The sequence below is a fragment of the Acomys russatus genome, chromosome 24 (assembly GCF_903995435.1).
Source record: "Acomys russatus chromosome 24, mAcoRus1.1, whole genome shotgun sequence".
NCBI classification, from domain to species: Eukaryota; Metazoa; Chordata; class Mammalia; order Rodentia; family Muridae; genus Acomys; species Acomys russatus.
In genome coordinates, this window is record NC_067160.1 from 16411960 (window position 1) to 16432896 (window position 20937).

The 20937-nt window shown below is 44.4% G+C and overlaps 1 protein-coding gene across 1 annotated transcript in view; it reads right to left on the reverse strand.

Moving 5' to 3' along the window:
* Myo3b (myosin IIIB) overlaps nt 1-20937 on the reverse strand; it is a 334536-nt gene that overhangs the window by 126357 nt on the left and 187242 nt on the right. The window contains exons 23-24 of the mRNA XM_051166432.1: nt 18080-18157; nt 15046-15251 (exon numbers count right to left, since the gene is read on the reverse strand). Of these exons, the coding sequence (XP_051022389.1) occupies nt 15046-15251; nt 18080-18157 (284 nt within the window). The remainder of the gene's footprint in view (nt 1-15045; nt 15252-18079; nt 18158-20937) is intronic.

Below are 20937 nucleotides of genomic sequence, written 5' to 3' on the forward strand. Positions count from 1 at the left end.
CAGGCAAATGCAGGCCCTCATTGTCCCGCCCCCGCCCCACCCCCATCGCATTTGTGTCTCTGGAGCCCACGCCCCCACTGCATGGTCTGTCTAAATGGCAACTGTGATGCCCTAGCATTTTTTGCCTCTAGAACCTGCAAGTGCCTGTGGGGAGCTGCATTACAAGGCTTTTCCAGTAGTGTTGACTTCCTAGGGCTGAGTGCCAGCTGTGAGGCTCCCTGAACTGTGAAGCATCTAAAAGCGTTAGGACTGGAGTGTGAAAGTCATTCATTCCCCAGTATAAGGCTGTATGCATTGTCTTTCCAAACTCATGTGGGTTACTGGGCTCTTGCCTTGCTTATGGCTTCTGAGCGACTCCGCAACTCTTTCTGAGCGGCTGGCCCTGGGCAGAGGCTGCAGTCCACTGGCTGAGGGCATGCTTAGTACAAACAAAGCCCTGGGTTCCATCCTCAGCACTGCAGAATCTATCCTGATAGATACGTAAAGTCTCGGAGCCTGGTGATATTTTAATTGATTTCTTCCCCACTATGGAAAATCAGTATTGTTCTTGCTTTCATCTCAATATCCTGTTACTTTGCAGAAGCTCTGCTGCTTTGACCTTTCCTGTGAACCAATGATAACATCTGCCAGGTTCCCCTTTATCATATGTAGAAAGTATCATACTTTAAACACATTCATCTATTTTTGTAGTCAACTCATGATTTTGTCTTCCTCTATACATTACCTTCTAACAAGAGAAAGACCAAACGCAAATACCCAGGCTAGAGGGCCTTGAGCTAAGAAGCACACAGGCAGCGCTTGCACCTAGGCTGATGACCCTGGGCAGCCCTAACAAGCTTAGTGGCCCCCAACTGCATATGACACCTTCCTACTAATAATTTTCAAAAGTAAAATATCAGTTCATAGAATATGTCCATACTACGTTGAGCAGTGGTGTCACACACCTTTAATCTCAGCAGTCAGGAGGCAGAGGCAGGAGTTCGAGGCCATCCTGGTCTACAAAATGAGTTTCAGGACAGCCAGGGCTACACAGAGAAACCCTGTCTTAAAAAAAAAAAAAAAAAGAATATGTCCAGGCCAGCTTTTACCAGCACAGTCAGAATGTTTTCCAAAGATCACACCGACTTATAACATTGTCACTTGTCTGTTCGTTAGCTTGCTCCTCTCTGCCATGACAGTCAAGGAGTCAGTGAGCTTACTGATGATGCCAGGATATATATTACATGATGTAGTTATCCCTTGGTATTCATGGGGATTGGTTCCAGAATACCCAGATCCACAGTAGCTCAAGAAAAAAGTCTACACATACTCAGTAAAGATGTGAAGCGTCAAACAACATTGTTAAGACAAGTTGGTCAACTCCATTGATATAGAGGTCACGGATATGAGAGCTGACTATTGAATTGTGCTCTTAATTTGCATTTTCTTTAAAACAATGTCTTTATATTGGTATTTTATTATGATTGTTGTGTGTGTATGCCTGTGTTCACGAGTACATACTAGCGAAGGTGCATCTGTGGAAGTCAAAGTTCAACCCCTAGGGGGTCACATGGGTCATTTTTAGAATTTGTTTACCTATATTGTCTCCATGAACTATTTTTTATGTTAGTTTTTCATCTCTATTTCTTATTCATAAATAAGATTTTGTGCATGCTGTAGTTCAGGTATTCCCTATAGGCTCTTGTGGTTGAGAGTCCATCCTCAAAGTGGTAGAGTTTGGAGGTGGTAAAAGGTTTTGGGTTTCTTTTGTTCTTGTTTTTCGAGACAGGGTTCCTTTGTGTAGCCCTAACTGTCCTGGACTCACTTTGTAGACCAGGCTGGCCTTGAACTCTCAGAGATTCACCTACTTCTGCCTCCCTGAGTACTGGGATTAAAGGTGTGTGCCACCACCCCTGGCTGGTAAAAGTTTTAAGAGATGGGGAACATTAAAAAAAAAGTTAGGTCATTGGAGGCCTCCTGGAACAGATGATTACAAAAGCCGGAGTTTGACGCCTGTACCTCTGGTTTTCTGTTTCAAGATATGAGCTATCCCTGCTGTTGTCATGGCTCTAGAGTGCAGCTCTCTCCAGAGCTGATCTCTTACTAGGGCCATATACTTGAACTTTTAAAAATATAATGTAAATAAACCTTTTCTTTATGAGCTTCCTGCCTTGGGTATTTTGTTATAGCAACGAAAAAGCTGATTAATATACATAGGATTCACTGATGGGCCAGATACTGGAAGAGATGTTAACTGACAGGAGTGAGCAGTTTAGACAACTTCTTCTCCCTCATGAAGGACATCAATTTGGGTATGGATACATGCTATGAAAAATAATAAACCAAGGTTGGGGTATGTGTGTGAGTATATTTGGGACATTTTGGCAAGCAGCATTAAGCAATAAGCATAGTGAGGTGATTCAAATAGTGTCATGATAGCAGCTGCTGAAGGAGCTGGAGACATTGAGCTTAGAAACAAAAATCAAGGTCTCTTAGAAGGTCATGGGCTGACCACCTGGATCAGAATCGTCTGGAGGTTTAAAAAGAAAAGATGTGGGCTTGGAAGCTATACTGGGGACGCTTTTGACACAACCTAAATCTCCAGGGTTGGCTCGGGGTTCTGTACTTTACTCAATGAGTCTGGTGACTGAACTCAACTCTGAAATCACTGACTTAAGGAACCATGGTAACAACTCAAACAGAGATGGCTTATTCACTGGCTTCCAGAGCATAGAACTGAGGTAGGTGCTTAGAAGCTTCTGGAGGGAGGTTTTACCCAGCATGCACAGGTCGGGTGGTGATCATGGGATGGGATGCCTTGGAGGTCAGGAGGTAAATGCTTACACCCTGGAACTTTACACTGGAAGCTAACTGACAGATGAAGATATTGCCAAGGAATTTCTAGGTGCTTTGTCTAGAACAGTGGCTCTCAACCTTCCTAACAGTGTGACTCTTTAATACAACCCCTCATGTTGAGGGGACCTCCAACCATAAAATTATTTTTGTCACTACTTCATAACTGTAATTTTGCCTCTTATGAATTGTAACAGAAATATCTGATATGAAGGGTAGCCACAGGGGATCCCTGTGAAAGGCTGTTTGATCCCAAAGGGGTCGAGGCTCCCAGGTTGAGATCAGATGACCCTTTAGCCTTTTAACAAAGACGCTATGTTGGCTTCTCCCTAGGCCAAAAAAAAATGTGTATCTTTAAAGAACATTGACCTAATACTGTTATTGTCAAAAACTGAGAGCTATCACTCAAATATTTGGATCAGTGTGAAGATTCCTAATATTTCAGTAGGTCAGCCAACTTTTCTTTCCCAGGACATTCTTTTTGTTTTTGTTGTTGTTGTTGTTGCTCTTTGTTTGTTTGTTTGTTTGTTTTGAGACAGAGTTTCCCTGTGTAGCTTTGTATGTCCTGGACTCACTTTGTAGACCAGGCTGGCCTTGAACTCACAGAGATCTGCCTGGATCACCTTGCCAGCTCACAGGACATTCTTAAAAGCCACATACAGGGTGCCTCTCAGTGTGGTCCCTGGCCAGCAACTGTTGCACCTAGAAATCTGTTAAAATGTAAATGTGCCCTCCTCTTCTCTCTAAGACACTGAATGAATCAGAAACTCTGGGAGCAGAGCCCAGGAATCTGTGTTTTCAAAGAGCTCTCTGGAGACTGTGTCTGGTAAAAAAGTTGGGGAATCCTGGAAAGAAACAGAATTACAGAACGAAGAGACTACCCCGACAGTGTCTCTGAAGAAAGAGAAAGGATCCCACAAATCCCCACCATCTTTTCTCTTTGTTTAACTCAAAGAACTTATGGGTCCTGAGGGGAAACTATCATTTTCTTACTGAAAAAGTCAATGGCCCAGAAATCATCACGTGTTCAGTATTTAGGAGTTTGTTGAGTGTTGCTGGCTAACAAGAGGAAATAATTTCAATCTCCACAGCAGAAAAATGGCCAAATAAGAAGCACAGAGTCCAGTGGAAAGTGGAAAAGACTGTGGGAAAGCTGTGGGACGACATGCAAGCATGACATTGCATAGAAAGGCAAGCTGCCTAACGGCACAAAAGTGCCATTTGAATTGAGCTCAAAACGAAACTTTTCCCTTCCCCTCCCCCCAACTATGTGAGCGTGTGTGCGTGTGTACACATGCATATGCGCATGCACAAATGTGTGTGAGTGTGTGTGGGTGGGGGGGTGTCTTTTGAAAGTATAGAATACCAAAAGCATAGCGGCAGCTCTGTTAGGAAGCGGCAGTGGGTGAGCAGATGTTGGGAAACGGGACAGGAATGTGGGAAAAGAAATTCTGTCCTGTATGTAAAAATCCTTAATAATTTTAGAGTAAATGGGCCACACATTTTTTTTTTTTTTTTGGTAATTGAAGCAATTTAAAACATTAGATAAAGACTGTTTTGTTTGTTTTGTTTAATCCTATAATAGACACATCTTGGTCAAAGGATTATAAATCTGCTAACTGGATCGATCTCATTTACCTCCAAGTATCAGTGTCCTGATCAGGTGGCAAAGTGCCACATTCCTTTGTCTGTTTCTGGTAGTCACTTGTGGATTCTCTGTCTCCATCCATGACCAACCCGACTGTCCCATCAGAGACCCCAAAGCATTGGACAATTATCTGAATAATTCAATCCACATAAATAATTTTCTTTCATGTAAATAATAGAGATAGCACAGCAGTTTTGGCTTAGATAATTTGATAATTACCCCCAATTGCCCATTTCCCTTTGTGTGTCTAAAACTCCAGATTTTGTTTTGTTTATTAAGTTCCTATATTTGCCATAAGCTTCTTTATTCTCTCTCTCTCTCTCTCTCTCTCTCTCTCTCTCTCTCTCGTCTCTCCACCCCACCCCTCTTCTCTCTCTCTCTCTCTCTCTCTCTCTCTCTCTCTCTCTCTCTCTTTGTGTTTAGCCTAAGAAAGTGAAAAGCTGGCCACCATCTGCTACCAAACAAGAAAAATGATTATATCTGTTACATCCTTAGAAATGCTTCTAAACATGGGCCTCGGGATAAGAAGTCGTGCTGAAGGCCTGAGAGTCTATATTTCCCTGATGCTCTATTACTCATCGAATGCCTCGGCTCTTTGGTTTAGCTCACAGGTTCCAGGTTATAATCTGCCACAGCTCTGAAGTCACAGTGACAGGAGCTTGAGAGAGCCAACCACTGTCAAGACCCAGAGATGAGTCTGTGTTTGCTAGGGCATGGCCAAGCTTCTCCATTTATACTCAGCCCTGTATACTCTACCCAGGGAAATGGTGCTGCCCACAGTGGGCAAGTCTTCCCGTGCTCACTAACGCAACTAAGAAAAATCCTCACACACATACTCAAAGGCCCATCTAGTGGGTAAGATTGACAGTTGACACCAACCATCACATGACAACACTTGGCTCACCCAGGGCATGTGTTAATGTTTGTGATTCTGTTGTTGACACTTTATAAGTTTAAATGAAGGGTGAAAACCACTGTGACACCGAGAATCAGAAACGAAGACTGCTCCTCACTCCTACATTAATTTGCAATATAAATCTAAACTCTGGCTGGGCAGGGCGGCCCACGCGTACAAATGCCAGCACTTGGGAGGTGAGGACAAGAATCTGGTTACATTCTGCCTCTGTCCTGAGAACTTGGATGTGGTGGAATTAGAAAGTAACAGATTGATACGATTGGCAGAGGATGAAGAGGCAGGAGGATCAGAGTTTCAAACTTAGAAACAAAAGAGCCTCCTAAAGGGGGAGAGGGTAGGAAAAATAGAGTGACAGTGGAACTGTTGGAGCGCGCATCTAGTACGTAAGCTCCTGAGGGTCTCAGCTCCCTGATGAATAGAAGTGCAGTACCTGGTCCCCTACTCCACAGTTATGCTCACACTCCTTTACACCAACAACACAATGTATTGTTCACATCAGTGAGACCTGAAATCACCTAGAGATCACAGTCCCTCAAACCTCCTCCAGCAGAGGAGGCTGCTGGGAAGACAGGGGCTGGCAGGACGGCTCAATGGCTAACGGTACCCGCTGCCTTGCTTGAGAATCTGAGTTTGTTTCCCAAGACTCACAGGGTGGAAGGAGAAAATTGACTCCTGCAAGCTGGCCTGTGACCTCCGCACAGGCCCAACAGCATGGGCACGCGCTCACTTCCCACAAAATAAATAAATGCAACTGAGAAAAATAAAGAGAAGGAAAAAAAAAAAAGGAAAAAATAGAAAACCAGACAGAAGAGGGATTTCTTCAGTCAAACTGCTTCAAAATTGGCATGTCTTGGGACAAGAAAGTAGCAACAACCCTTAAAAAGAAACTTGGCTGTGCAATAGAAAAAAAAAAAAAAAGATGATTTGCACTGAATTACTTTCTCTTACATTTTTTCTTCTTAATTTTATTCATTTGTGTTTTTAATTGGGTGATTGTTGGAGCTGAGTTTCTGTTCCATGATAAAACACTATGATCAAAGCAACTTAAGAAAGAAAGAGTATATGTGGCTTCTTGGCGAGGGAGAAGAGTCGATCATGGTGGGAGACATGGCAGCTGCAGCAGCAAGCAAAAGCTGAGAGCTCATGTCCTTACTGCAAGCACAGAGCAGACAGAACAAACCGATGTAGAACAGGCTCACAGCTTTCAGATTCCACCCCCAGGGGCATACTTCCTCAAGCAAGGATGTGCCTCCTAAACCTCCCAAAACAGGACAATCCGCTGGGACCAAGCATCCAATACAGGAGCCTATAGGGGACATTTCTCATTTAAGACTCTCAAAGGGTGGCTGCCTAAGATGGCTGCTGACATATTTGCATTCACTCTTTCTCCCTCCTGAGACTGAAGCAGAATGGCAGAAAGGAGGGTTTGTTTAATGAATTCATTCTTTGTGAGCTCAAAGAGAAAAGGAGGAAGAAAAGAGAAATACAGACTTTAGTATCAAGACACAGGGTTGGAAATGGCAACAGATTCAGCAGACCTGAGAAAGCTGAGTCCTAAGCTACATCAGGGAAATTAGAAACAACAATTTGTAACCATAGAGCTCAGCTCTCCACCCTCCCTCAAACACACAGAAACTGGCCCTGACTGAGATACCCAAGGAGTGTGGGCAAGAGGAGGAGGATCTAAACATGCGGGCATCTTTAAAGTGAATGAAGAGGGGCCGGAGAGACGGCTCATTGGTTCAGAGCACTAGCTGCTCTTCTAAACAACCTGAGTTCAGTTCCCAGCACCCACATGGTAGCTCTAACAGTCTCAAACCAGTTCGTAGGGATCTAATGGCCTCTTCTGTGGGCACCAGACACACATGTAGTGTACATACATACGTGCAGGAATAACACCCATATGCATTAAATTAAATTTAAAACATAATAAAGTTAATGAAAACCAAGAGAGCCAACTAACCAGGGCCCAGAGGGGCTTGCTGAGACTAAAGCGCCAACCAAGGACCATGGATGGACTGGACCTAGGCCCCCTACACAGATGGAGCCCATGGGCAGCTCAGGCTTCATGTGGGTCCCCTAGTAAGGGGAGCAGGGGATGTCTCTGCCATCACTCTAGTTCCTGCTTTTCCATCACTTCCCCCTGATGGAACTGCCTTGCCAGGCCACAGGGGAAGAGGACCCACTCAGTCCTGATGCAACTTGATGAGCTGGGGTGGGTGGGTGTGGGGAGCTCCCTTTTTCTGAGCAATAGAGGGGGGAATGTGGGAAGAAGGAAGGAGGGTGGGACTGGGAGGAGAGGAGGGAGGGAGGGCCACGATCAGGATGTAAAGTGAATAAATGCATTAATATTATAATTTTTAAAAAGTTAGTGAAGTAGCCATAGCCCCAGGTTTTCCTCTCCAGCTCTTGAGGAAGATTTTTCTATAATAGAAGATTGTGGATTTAACCATTTAAAACTGAGTGATATGTAAAGAATAACCAAATGCTTGCACACCTAGACTGTAAGACTACCTGCCCACTTCCTGCATTGAACACCAGAACCCTAAGAGCTGACCTAGGCAGAAAAACCAGCTGACTGGAGTCCTACTGAGGGGGGGGATGCCACCCTGTTTATTGAATAAATATTAAAGAATTTGTATTCATTTGGGTTCTTGGCCATATGATGCCATGTTTAAACTGCTATGCCCAAGATGAGGATCGGGGATGCGCTAGAGAGTTGTAACTATTCAAAAGTTGAATTTGAGACTGCTTGGGCCCCACTGAGGACACAACACTCACTGTCACAAGGAATAAGGAACTTGGTTTTAATGTTCCTTAGAGGGAAAAGACAGCAAGGGAAATTAGAGCCCAGAGGCAGCTGGTCAATGGCTCAATGAATATTTGTGTAGGAAGAAAGAAAATCCAGACTTGAAGAAAAAAAGAAGCTTTTGTCAGGAGAGTCATAAGCAGTGGCTACAATGTTGCACCAAGAACAAAGTAGACAATTCTGCAGTAAGAAAAGAACAAAGTAGATTATGCACAGACTGCAAACAGTGACTAGGAGACCCCAACAAAGGCGAGGGACATCCCCTGTGGTGCCCCCATGCATCAGCTACATTATGAAATGTTCCGACATGATCAAAGATACATGTCAACCGCCAGAAGATTGATTCAACTGAGCCAGAATTGATGGAGGAAGGTGGGGTTGGAAACTCTTTTTGGTAATCTTCATAGTACATGAAACTATATGAAAACAAAACAGCCAAACAACAACAAAAAGTTTAAATTAAAACACTATATAGTTAACAGTGTAAGTTAACATCTACTGTTGCCAACAAAATGTTTGTTCTTGGAAACTTTCTTTTAAAGGTCCCAAGAGGGAGGTAGATGAAGGCAACCCTTCTGTGTGGTTCGGGTGATTCTAGGGTTCAGGATTGTCAAAACAAAGGGGAATACACACTTGGTGTTTTAGCCTATGGGATCCCCGTCTTTCCTTTAATGACACCGCTTACACCATGATTCAAGTGGTGTCAATCTCATTCAGCCACTTGACCCAAAGCCCCTTCTTGTCTTAAAGACTGGTGCAGGGATATGCACATGATCCACACTGCTGCAGTCAGGTGACTGTGCAAGAATTAATTCTCAGCGACAAAGCCAATCAACACAAGAGGCCAGTGGCTTGGAATGACTGCTTGATGCCCTACATCCATGATGAATTTCATAATTCAATATATTATTCTCTTTTAATTCTTGATGGAGGGGCGGGGCTAAAGAGATGGCTCAGAGGTTAAGAGTTGTTGTTAAATTTCCACTATTGCCTAATAATTGTCCCATGTTGAGCGCCGCTTGTTGTTGTTATATTGCCACTATGGCCTAATAATGTTTATTATTAGGCCTATAATTATTATTATGGCAGTATAACCCACTAGCAATCAATCAAGACACAGAAACCTGTTATATTTTAAAATAGCCTTAGTTAACCTGGGGCAGGGCAGATATTAATACCCTAAACTACTTCCCATAGTGGGGCAATCCCTGCCCCAATCCCATGCCATCTGCTTCTAATAACTTCTATCAAGCTACTTCCTATCCATAATCCTATATAATTGGTAATATTCTTCCTCTGAGCCAAATCCTCCATCCATGCCAGCCATGTGCTTCTCCTCCACCTAACCCATGATGCTGTAACCTTCTTCTCCTCTCTTCCCCTTGGGTCTCTCTTCTTCCCAAGATTCTCTCTGTCTCCCCATGCTGTGGAATCTTAGCCACACCTATCTCATTTGCCCTGCCCAGGTGTGATGGCCTTTTATCGATTAGCACCAAAATACATCAGACTAACCTCCAACAGTTAAGAGCACTGGATGCTCTTCCAAAGTTCCTGAGATCAATTCCCAGCAACCATATGGTGGCTCACAATCATCTACAATGTGATCTGATGCCCTCTTCTGGCCTGCAGATGTACATGCAGGCAGAGCACTGTATACATAATAAATAAATAAGTCTTTTAAAAAATTCTTGCTTCAGCTAGTTGGAGTTTGGGTCACTTATGATTGAGAGATTCATGACTAATGTGTCACATAAGCAAGCAGCCTTCCTCTAAGAGTAGCTCTCCATAAGATGTATTCATCCTACCTAAGGAAGCTCCAAGGGGCTCCTTTTATCTGGAGGTGAGCTGAGAGGTGGGGAGACAAGAGAGAAGAGGCCACAGCATTCTCCTGGGTCTTAAGGAGTTTGTTCTATTTGAGTGCCCATAAAAATCTCTCTTTGAGCCTGGCCTTTGGTGTGCACAGCTTTAATTCTATCTCTCAGGAGGCAGAAGCAGGCAGATCTTTGAGTTCGAGGCTAGCCTGGTCGACAAAGTGAGTTCATCAGACAACCGTGGCTACACAGAAAAACCCTATCTCAAAAAAAAGTAACAACAAAAACCTCTCTCTTTTATAGAGAAAAGGAAGGCAAATTAAATTATCACTTTTTCTATGTGATCTCTAATAAATGACAATGTTTTCCAGACTTGGTTAGAGCCCTTTGAAACCAATTTATTTAAGTTTTTTTTTGTTTTTTTGTTTTTTTTGTTTTTCTGAGCTCTTAGTGATATTGTGTTAGGATTCTGCTTCAGTCTGCCTACCATGTCACTTCTTACCTGCCACAGGGCGTGGTCTTGCGCAGAGCCATATAAAAAGACAAACCCTCCACATGGTCTGTCTCTGCCTCTCTCTGTCTCTGTCTGTCTCTGTCTGTCTGTCTGTCTGTCTGTCTGTCTGTCTCTCTCTCTCTCTCTCTCTCTCTCTCTGACACACACACACACAGACACACACACACTTACTTTCTCTCTACTCCCTCTACCTGCTCTACACACTTACCTTCTCTCTCCCTCTTTTTCTTTTCTCTCTCTGGGGTACCCCCCTTTTCCTTGTCTCTCATGCTCATTTAATAAACTTCTCTAGAACATAATATCTGGCATCTGGTACCTTCTTACACCTTTATTACCTTACATCTTATTACCTTAATCTTTAATCATAACAGAGTGAGCTAAGACAACCGGAAGGCAAATGTTCTGCCATTCTTTAATGTACATTGCCCTATGATTGAGTTACAGCTCAAAAAGCCAGTTCCATGTGTCTTTTACCTGCTTCTAAAAAGCAGGGGGCAGAGGGACAGTCAGGAAGAGTATAATAGCGATGGAGACGAGGGGAGATTTTTATTCAACTCCACAAATATTTCTAAAACACCTAACTTGAGCTGCACTACATACATGCACTGCATACATGCACTGCATACATAGTACTGCATACATGCACTGCATACATGCACTGCATACATGCACTGCATACATAGTACTGCACTACATAGTACAGACATAGTGGTGTCTGCACCTCCTGGGCAGTTAGGGTGGCAAGGACAGGTGGAGAACCCATGGAGCAAGCACTATCAATGCAGTGCACCCAGGGGACTTCTAGCCCAGCCCGGAGGAGCTACAACGTGTACCACAGAGAGGCTAATGCTGCTCAAAGTCCTAAAGAGTCAGCTTGCCTAAACGAACAAACGGCACCAAAGACTGGAACAGTGTGCAGTACTTTGAGGACTCCCAACTTGTTTGGTTTTGCCCGACGGTTGATCTGAGCGGTTGATGATGACAGAGGTGACTGTGACAGCAGAGAAGCAAGGCAAAGAGATTCCCCTTCACCAAGCAGCTGGGCTGGAACTCCCCCAGTGGGGTCTGGCTGGCCGTGTTAGTGGAGGAAAGAACCTGCTTCCATAAGAATTTTAGATAAATCCCATGCCGGCATCTCAGAGGGTGAAACAGGCAAAATGTCCATTCAGGACGCTGTGGCGTGGTAGAAGGGTAGACAGGAGTTCAAAAGACCTATGAAATGCAACAGAATTCAGGGTCCCAAAGAAACTCTAACAAGTGTGGTCCACTGATGCTCAAAAAAAATATAAAGACGATCCAAGGGGAGGGGAAAAAAGCATTGTGAGGCACTGGTGCTGGGACGGCCGCTGGCCACACCCAAAGGAGTGACAGGAGACCCCCTACCTCACACACACATAGAAAATATTGCAAGGCGGATCATAGGAATAAAGTAGGAGAGCTCAAATTACGCAATTATCAGGAAAAGAAACAGGAGTAAATCTCTGTATTTGTGTGATTGCTTAAGTAGGATGCCACAAGCACCAACAACAAAAGGAAACACAGGGCTTTTTGCAAATAAAAAATGCTACGCTTCAAAGGAACCTATCAAGAAAATGTTGGGTATGGTGGTGGACGCTTTTAATCCCACCATGTGGACAGAGGCCGGTGAGATCTCTGTGAGTTTGAGGCTAGCGTGGTCTACAGAAGAAGTTCCAGGCAGCCTCTCAAAAAGAAAGAGGAGGAGCACAAGGAAAAAGAAGGAGATAAGAAATTAGAAAGAGGAGGAGGAGAAATTAAAACGAGCACTCAGAGAATGAAAGAAAATATTTGTTAAACACATATCTGTATGTCTAAGGGACTAGTGTCCAGATTACATACAGGTCCTGATAGAACACTAGAAGGCTCAAGTAAACATTTCTTCACAAAATATATACAAATGACCAATAAACACATGGAGAGATGCTTTGTGTCACCGTCACTGAAGAAATGCAAGTCAAACTATAAGGGGAAACTACTTCATACTCGCTAGAATGGCTAAAATGAAAAGACCACCAATGGTACGTGTTGATGCGGGCATAGAAAAACTGGAACCCTTGTAATATTGTTGATGGGAATGTGTCAGATTTTATTGGTTGATTGATTGTTTGATTGATTGATTTGATTGATATAGCCAATCCTTTAAATGAGAAACGTCTTTTACTGTGTTGGGTTGCCTGCCAAGTACGTCTAAAAGGAGTCTAGAACTCTGATCTCCTTATCAAGTCACCCAATTTTCTAGAGTAAACAAACTCTTAGCTTTCGTCCTTTTTTTGACATTTGCTTGCACATACTCAACACAGGCAGGCTGATGTGACCACCCAGGACAGACCAGCTTAGGCAACCTACTTCAGACCCTACTGACCAGGAAACATGAAGCTGCATCATGGTGTTCTCTGATGCCCTCAGCCTCTTGGGTACCAGAAAGCCCCAGTTACCTATGCAGCACTGCCAGGTGTCCCCTTGGTATCTACCTGAGAACAGATGAAGATGCCCACCACACTTGTCTCTGTTGATGGGCTGGTGTGAAGGGCTCCCCTTTCCTCAAAGACCCTTGACTGGAGAAGATAAAGCTCTCCCAAGGCACTTTGTCAGACATTTCAAAAAAAGACACAACAGAGAGGAAATATTTAGGTTTGGCTCAGGCTACAGATTTGAGTGCTGTGGGGATTTCGGAAGAAGACCCTCCCATTCCAGAAGGACACACAATATCTGAAGAAAAAGAACCTGTCAGGTTTCAGACCTGAGTATCAGAAAACAGGAAGAATTAGGGAGCAATGTTAAGGAAGCATTTACCTTTTATTTAACTCTGGTCTCTGCCTTTGATTGTTTTGTCTGCCTGTTTCCTGCTAGGAGTTGACAAAACAGCATTCCTGAGCAGGAAGACAAGAAGCGCCTATTTGCTGAATAACATTAGGCGGAAATTGCCAGCTCACCCATTTTGTTGTTTAGTTGTTCAAAAGGCTCAAAATACCAATTAACTTGCTGGCTTGGAAATCTTTGATACCCTCAGATTTACTGACATTTGGAAACTCTTGCTCATATCTGCCTAATGGTTTTCTGATCATGAACAAAGAGATACCAGTCTGTTTAGCATCTGACCTGTTTTCTTACATCTTTTCATGTATTCAACATCTTGTGTTTAAAAATAGTTATTTATAAGCTAAAATGATCATTGCTTCCCCTTGTACAACTCCAAATTTAAGACTGGGGACAAAAAAGCTTAAAGACACAGAAAAATATTTTGGCTGAGTGTGGTGGCACACACCTGTAATCCCACCACTCAGGAAGCAGAAGCAGGCGGATGATTGTGAGTTCAAAGTCAGCCTGGCCTACAAAGTGAGTCCAGGACAGCCAGGGCTACACAGAGAAATCCTGCCTCAGAAAAAAAAATATTGCAAGATTTTTCCCCTTCACTTTTCCGTGGAACTTAGGAGAGTTCGGAAGATTCGATGAAGCAACCATGGGCCACATACATGTATATTCAAGGTCATTTTTCAATATACACATTTTTACTTCCATATATAATACACACATATTCTGATATATCAGAATGGGAGTTAAAGATTAATACAAGTGAGGCAGTTTTTATAAGATTTTCTTTGATAGGTGTGCTTCTTTCTCCAAGGTAGGTTTTATTGTTGTAGTATTGCTTATTGTTTATTCAGTGGAAGTCCTACATGTGACTATGTGACACCCAAGGTGCCCTTGAGCCAACTGTGGACAGAAGAGTAAGCTAGCGTTCTTAGATAAGACAGCTTCTGGCTTCGGGAACACCCCCCACCCCCGACCCCTCACCCTCTTGCTATGTATGTTTCACAATAATCAGAATGCATTGAATTAATTGGGGAGATTAACATGTGGAGAAGCAGCAGGCTGGGGTTCAAATCCTGCCTCGTCTATTGCTAACATGGGGTCTTGAGAAGGTCGCATTACTTGTGTATGCTAAGTTCCTCACCTTTCAAGCAGAAAGAAGAACAAAGCCAGCTCACTGGACTGTCCTATAGATGAGCGAGACTGTATATTTAAGGACAGTGCCTAAAATGCACTGTATTCTTCCAGCATCTTGGGTGTTAACTACCATGTACTGATTACCATGGTAATAGAATACTGCACCAGACCCTGGGAGGAGAGAGGGCGCTGGGCACACACTAGTCATCCAGAACATGTGCCCCCCACCCCCAATAAAGGCTTGCTTCTGTTACCACAGTGGAATATCCAGAGACTTTGAGACCTAAGAGTTATAAAATATCTATGAACATTTTTTAAAAATATGTTCAGAAGTCAGCCTGGCCTATCCTCGAGTTTTCTACAAGATAACTGAAGCACAATAAAAACGAAACATTTAAACAAGTACATGACAGCCGGTGTTAACAGCAATTGCATGTTTAGAGGAAAAGTTCTGGGAGGGGGTTTGGGAGAAGGATGGGTCTCTCGGGGACAGAGACAGACAGGGTGACGCTAATGTACAACACACACGTTGAAGGACCACTGTCTGACCTTTTCACAAACTCTTCAAAGAGGATGCGGTGGGAGTAGCCCTGCCTGCGGATGCTGACAGTCTCCAGGATCCCGGTGGAGCGGAGCTGGGCCAGGACTCTGTCTCGGGAGAACTGCAGGGCCTTACGCTCGTCATTAGGCTTAATGCAGCGTACAAAGTGTGGCTGTCCGACCACCATTTTGGAGAGCAGGTCCATCAGAGAATACTAGCAGGAAGAAAACAGAAATGAGAAATGAAAAATGAGGCACTACTCACAGGGTCCCCCACTGTGGCCCTCAGAGCAGTGGGAGGCTTGCAAAGCACTTCAGATTGTTAAGAAAGAACAAGAGATCGGCCCGCAGGAGATGGCAACGTAAGTTCTCCCTCCAGCTGCCTTCACGTTGGACTCACTCTTTAAACATCTGGTGTCAAATCAGCATTTTTACAGGACAGAAACCCCTTTAAGAGCATGCTCTAGGCTAGCCCGGGATGTCCTCTGCTATCCACAATGGTGACACACTATACTCTGAAATACCCAGCGTGGGGAAACGCTACCTGATTTGTTCACCTGAGAACCACCAGAAAGTCACAGCAAATCTTATTGATAGCGCTGGTAACAAGGATGAGAAAGGGAAAGAAAGGAGGAGGAGGAGGGGGAGGAGGAGGGGGAGGAGGAGGGGGAGGAGGAGGAGAAGGGGGAGGAAGAGGAGGAGGAAGGAGAAGGAAAGAGTATTAGAGGAAAGGATTATGATGAAAGTCAACTAGTACATACCTTGCAGAGAAGAAAACACAGGAACAAGCGAGAGGGGTGTGTCCCTCAGAGCTGTCCACTGTTAGAGCTCTCAGAGGCCATTACAAACCACACAGAAAATGAATTCTAGTCTTAAAAAAAAAAAAAAAAAAACTCCTCTTACTGATCTAGCTGACCAAAGTATCTTGTTTTTCTGCTCCAGCATTTGGGGACCAGTATTTTGAAGAGACCAAACTGGTTTGTGTGGTCATATTTCTGAGATCTATAAGCTAGAGACTGTCCTCTGGTAGGGACACTTTGAATCCTGCGGATGACATCACAGTCAAAGAGCCTCCAAGTCTCAAGCGGACACACACACACACACACACACACACACACACACACACACGCACGCACGCACGCACGCACGCACGCATGCACGCATATGCACGCATGCACATGGACGCACACACATGCGCACACACACATACACAAATCCTAACGGTTACTAGGAGGACAAGAGTGTGCTTGATAAAAAGGACAGGACTCGGGTGCAGAAGAGGAGGAAAGGACAGTCACAAATATTCAGTCAGAAAAGCTAAGTAGGCATGGAAAGCTGCTTGCTGGAGGTGCTGCCACAGGAACTGCAGCATTCACGGAGTCCTGGACACCAAGGTTTGAGGCCCCCGCAGCTCACACTGTGAGGCTGGTTCTACTCTGTCTCTGAAACACCACGATCTCTGTTGGACATAGCTTCCTCCATCTACAGTGCTGGTCCTTGAGTCCTATTCTCCAGCTTGTCTTGTCCTCCAGCCCACGGTCTGGCTCCCCTATTCTAACCCATCCTGTAGAATACTTTTCGGGGCCAGCTCTGTCTTACCATCTCACTCTCTGTGAGATCAGTTCCTACTTTGCCATGGCAACAGTATATCTACCATGAAGCTACCCGGACCATCTCTCCCAGGGTACATGATCTCTAAGGGGGTCTTCATTATGTTTCATAATGATTAGTACACGTTGGTGGAAGAGTCCAAGTGCCTTATTTTTAATGTAAAGTGGGTACTTAACAGAATGCTTGTGCATGTATTGTTCTTACAAAAAGAAAGCATTTCCCTCAATAGAATATTAGAAATTGGGGTGACAGAAATGGGAAAAATAGGGCTCAGGCAAATGGGTATTTTAACAGTCAGTCAAAGCCATGAAAATAAAGCCAATGCTTTTCTCAGTGTCCAAACTTGATAAAAACTTTTTAAAAATAAATAAATAAAAAACCTTGTAACCATTATTAACTATTGGATTTTGACAGGAATGTGTTTCTTGGAGCTTTAAAGCCACGATGCTACTCAAAGAGTCACCGCGCAATTAAAAAAAAAAAAAAAAAAGGCTGTGCACATGGTATTCTCTCTCGCCAGCCTCCTCCTTCCTCATAACTTTTCCTCCCTATATTTTGAATGAAGGCCTCACTATGGAGGTCTGGCTGGCCTGGAACTTGTTACGCAGATCAGGTTCCCCACCCCCTCAGAGATTTATTTATTATGTGTACGGTGTTCTATCTGCATGTGATGTGAGTCACCGTGTGGGTGCTGGGAATTGAACTTTGGAAGAGCAGTCAGTGCTCTTAACCTCTGAGCCATCTCTCCAGCCCACCCACCCCCCTCTCTTACTCGGCATTTGTGTTTGGTCCTGGTTCTTGTGGACTCTGTCATGTCTGTACCTCGCATGGTTTGGAGGTTTGAATAAGACTGTTCCCCATAGGATCATATATTTGAATGCTTGGACAGGGATTATGAGGTGTGGTCTTATTGGAGTGGGTGTGGCCTTGTTGAAGTAGCTGTGGCCTTGCTGGCGGAAGTGTGTTATTTGGGGAAGGCTTTGGGGTTTCAAATGCTTAAGCCAGGCACAGTGTCTTTCTTTCTCTTCCTGCTGCCTGCTGATCCAGAAGTAGAACTCTCAGCTACCTCTCCGGCACTGTGTCTGCCTGCTTGCCACCATGTTTCCTGCCTTGAGGAAAATGTACTAAACTCTAAAGAAATGTTTTCCTTTATAAGAGTTGCCATAGTCATGGGGTCTCTTCACAGCAAATAGAACGTTGAGTAAGATAATGGGAAGCTGGGCTAGTCCTTTCTGGGAGCAAGTAGAGCGTAGAAGAGCCAGCCTTCATACCGGGAAGTAAGAGGTCTTCGAACCCGGAAGTAAGAAGCCTTTGTACCCGGAAGTAAGAAGCCTTCGAACCCGAAAGTAAGAAGCCTTTGTACCCGGAAGTAAGAAGCCTTCGAACCCGGAAGTAAGAAGCCTTCGAACCCGGAAGTAAGAAGCCTTTGTACCCGGAAGTAAGAAGCCATGGTTTGTCTCTTCATGTTGGTGGTTTCTTCTGGATGACGAATCACCTGCAGGGTGTCTACCTGGAGCCAGAAGAAGAAGAAAGCTGTTTGAGGATCTGGACAGTTCATACACTTTTCAAAACCTGAACGTCTGCTTAGTCAATTGCCTCAGCGAGTGGAGTATTTAGGACACAACTTTCTACACTGTGAGGAGAATTCTGAAAAGACATTTAGAAAAAGAGGAGGTGGAGGAGGAGGTGGGGTCGCAGTGGAAAGATGCATAACATTCAAGGAAACTGGCAAAGGCCCATAAGGCCATGCAGTCATACAGACACAGGCCCTATATAGTTATATTTTGGTCACTGTGATAAAACTCTCAAAAGAAGCAACCTTCGTGTGGAAAGATTTATTTTGACTTCTGGTTTGAGAGGGTAGAGTCCATTGTATTGGGGAAAGGCATGGCGGTAGGGAGTCACTGGATGGTGGAAGTATGAGGTGGCCTTCTCACATCTCCAGGATTAAGAAGCAGGCTGCCGCCAGGCTAGTGTATCACATGCAAGGCCTAAACCCTAGTAACCCCGCCCGTTCCTTCCTGCCAGAACTCCTTCCTGAAATTTCTACAAGCTCCCCCAGTGCCTCTAACTAGGGACCAATCTCACTAGCCTGCGAGGGACATAGCAGACCCCAAGCCTCATTGAACCACAGGCCAGGACCAGTTATAGCCCAACCCCCAGACCCTGATGCTCAGCATTCACCTACCACTGCAGTTCCCACTAGCTCCCTACGAGCAGGAGTTGGGGACACCACACCAGTCAGTCAGGAAGCTTCCAAGCGTATAACCTGCTGCTAATCATCTCCGCAACTACCTCGGCCGACCAAAAGGAACATCAGAATAAATATGATTACAGCAGTGGCAAGCAGCCTGTGTTTCCTTATCATAGATTTGGCTGGGGAAGTGCCAGGCTAGCATTTCGGTGCCAGTCTTGCACAAGTGTGGCGCCTCTCATCCAATTGAAACAGGCGACAAGGGTATGAAGCGAGAACCTTGAGCAGGAAGTTACTGTTGTCAGCATGTGGTTTCTGCCCGGGGGACTGCCCTCTGGGTCCATCCTTCCCACAGGGAGAGGACATCACAGTCTTATTCATAGAAATTGAAAATGGGGCTGGGCATGGTGGCCTACACCTTTAATTCCAGCACTTGGGAGGCAGAGGCAGGCTGATCACTGGGAGTTCGAGACCAACCTGGTCTACAAAGTGAGCCCAGGACAGCCAAGGCTACACAGAGAAACCCTATCTCAAACAAACAAACAAACAAACAAAACAAAAGGAAGAAAGAAAGAAGTTGAAAAAGGAGTAGGGGGATAATGGGGTTCAGAGTAGGAGGATAACAGGGTCCAACCGGATGGATAGTCTAAGGGAACGGAAAGAAACATCAGCTGAATTGAAGAACGCAGGTTGATTTAAGAAGGGGAGAATGTAGCTCTTAAGTCATCAAAAACTCCAGGTAGTTGGACATGGTGATACATATTCATAAACAAAACACTCAGGCTCCTGAGGCAGGAGAACAGTGAGTTCGAGGCCAGCCTGTGCTACCTAGGAAGACATAGTCTTAAGACAGTGGAAGGTCAAAAAGAGCCTCCTGTACAGGTGGTGGAATGTGAGCTGGGTGAGGATGCGAGAGGCTATGCAGCTTTCTCTTTCATGGGCTGCGCTTGTGTGTGTGTGGGGGGGTGGGGGTAGCGCTTCACCCACAGGCTGCTCAGTGATGTCCTTGCCTACCCAGTAGAATTCTTTCTCTCTCTCTTTTTTTTTTTCAGTTAAAAAAGAGGAAAGGAAAACTGTTTTGGAGGAAGGCTGTTCGCGTAGGTGTGAGAGAAAAGAGAACGCCAGCGGCAGCCTCTCCCCCACCTCCCTTGCAGAGAGAAACTGTGCCCTCTTCACTGGCAGCAGAAGGGTCTCTCCAGGCTCACTCTCAGTGAAGGCTAGGGCTCCGGCTAATTAGCTCAATGGTAAATTTAGAGAATTTTCTTCAACTTTGAATCTTTATTTTTCCCTCTCACCTCACCTTATCTACACAGCTTCTGGGAATTTCTCCACCACATTTGTTTACTTAAAAATTCCCATTAAAGAAATGCCTCTTGCTTTCCTCTCACTTTTCCTCCCTTATTCAGCTTAGTTAATGAGCTGTCCTCAACTCTTAGGGGGCAGCCACTAAGCACCTCTGTTTCTCTAATAGGAGGAGTAGAGGGATGGGCAGGTTCCTCTCCCTCGGAACATTTGCAATCCCTTGACACTTGAGAATTGAGTGGTTTAGTGACATTGATGACCCAGACAATTTCTATCAATTTGTTGGAGATGGCGGCATCACTGTGTTGCCCATGCTGCTCATGTAGCCAGGCCTAGGAGGTAGGGTCCCTGCAGAAAGGACTGGGCTGGGAATGAAAATGGCCTACCTCAGGAGTCCCCCCAGATCCACCAGAAGAAAACTGCACCTCCCAGGTCAAGTAATTGGGACACATGACTTTGTTTGACTGTGTATTTCCTGACTTCTGTTTTATCTTTTCTACAAAATGTTTCTTTTCTGCTGTTATTGATAAGGAACATTTTATCTATCACCTGTCTATCTGTCTGCCTATCTATCTATCGTCTATCTGTCTATCTATCTATCATCTATTTGTCATCTATCTGTCATCTACCTGTCAATTATCGTTCAGCTACTTATTATCATCTATCTATCTACCACCTACCTACCTACCTATCATCTGTCCGTCTGTCTGTATCTATCTAGATATTTACCTATATATTTAAGATTCTTTTCTCTTGGCCAATAACTAATGAGAGGAAGAAAGAAAGAAAGGAAG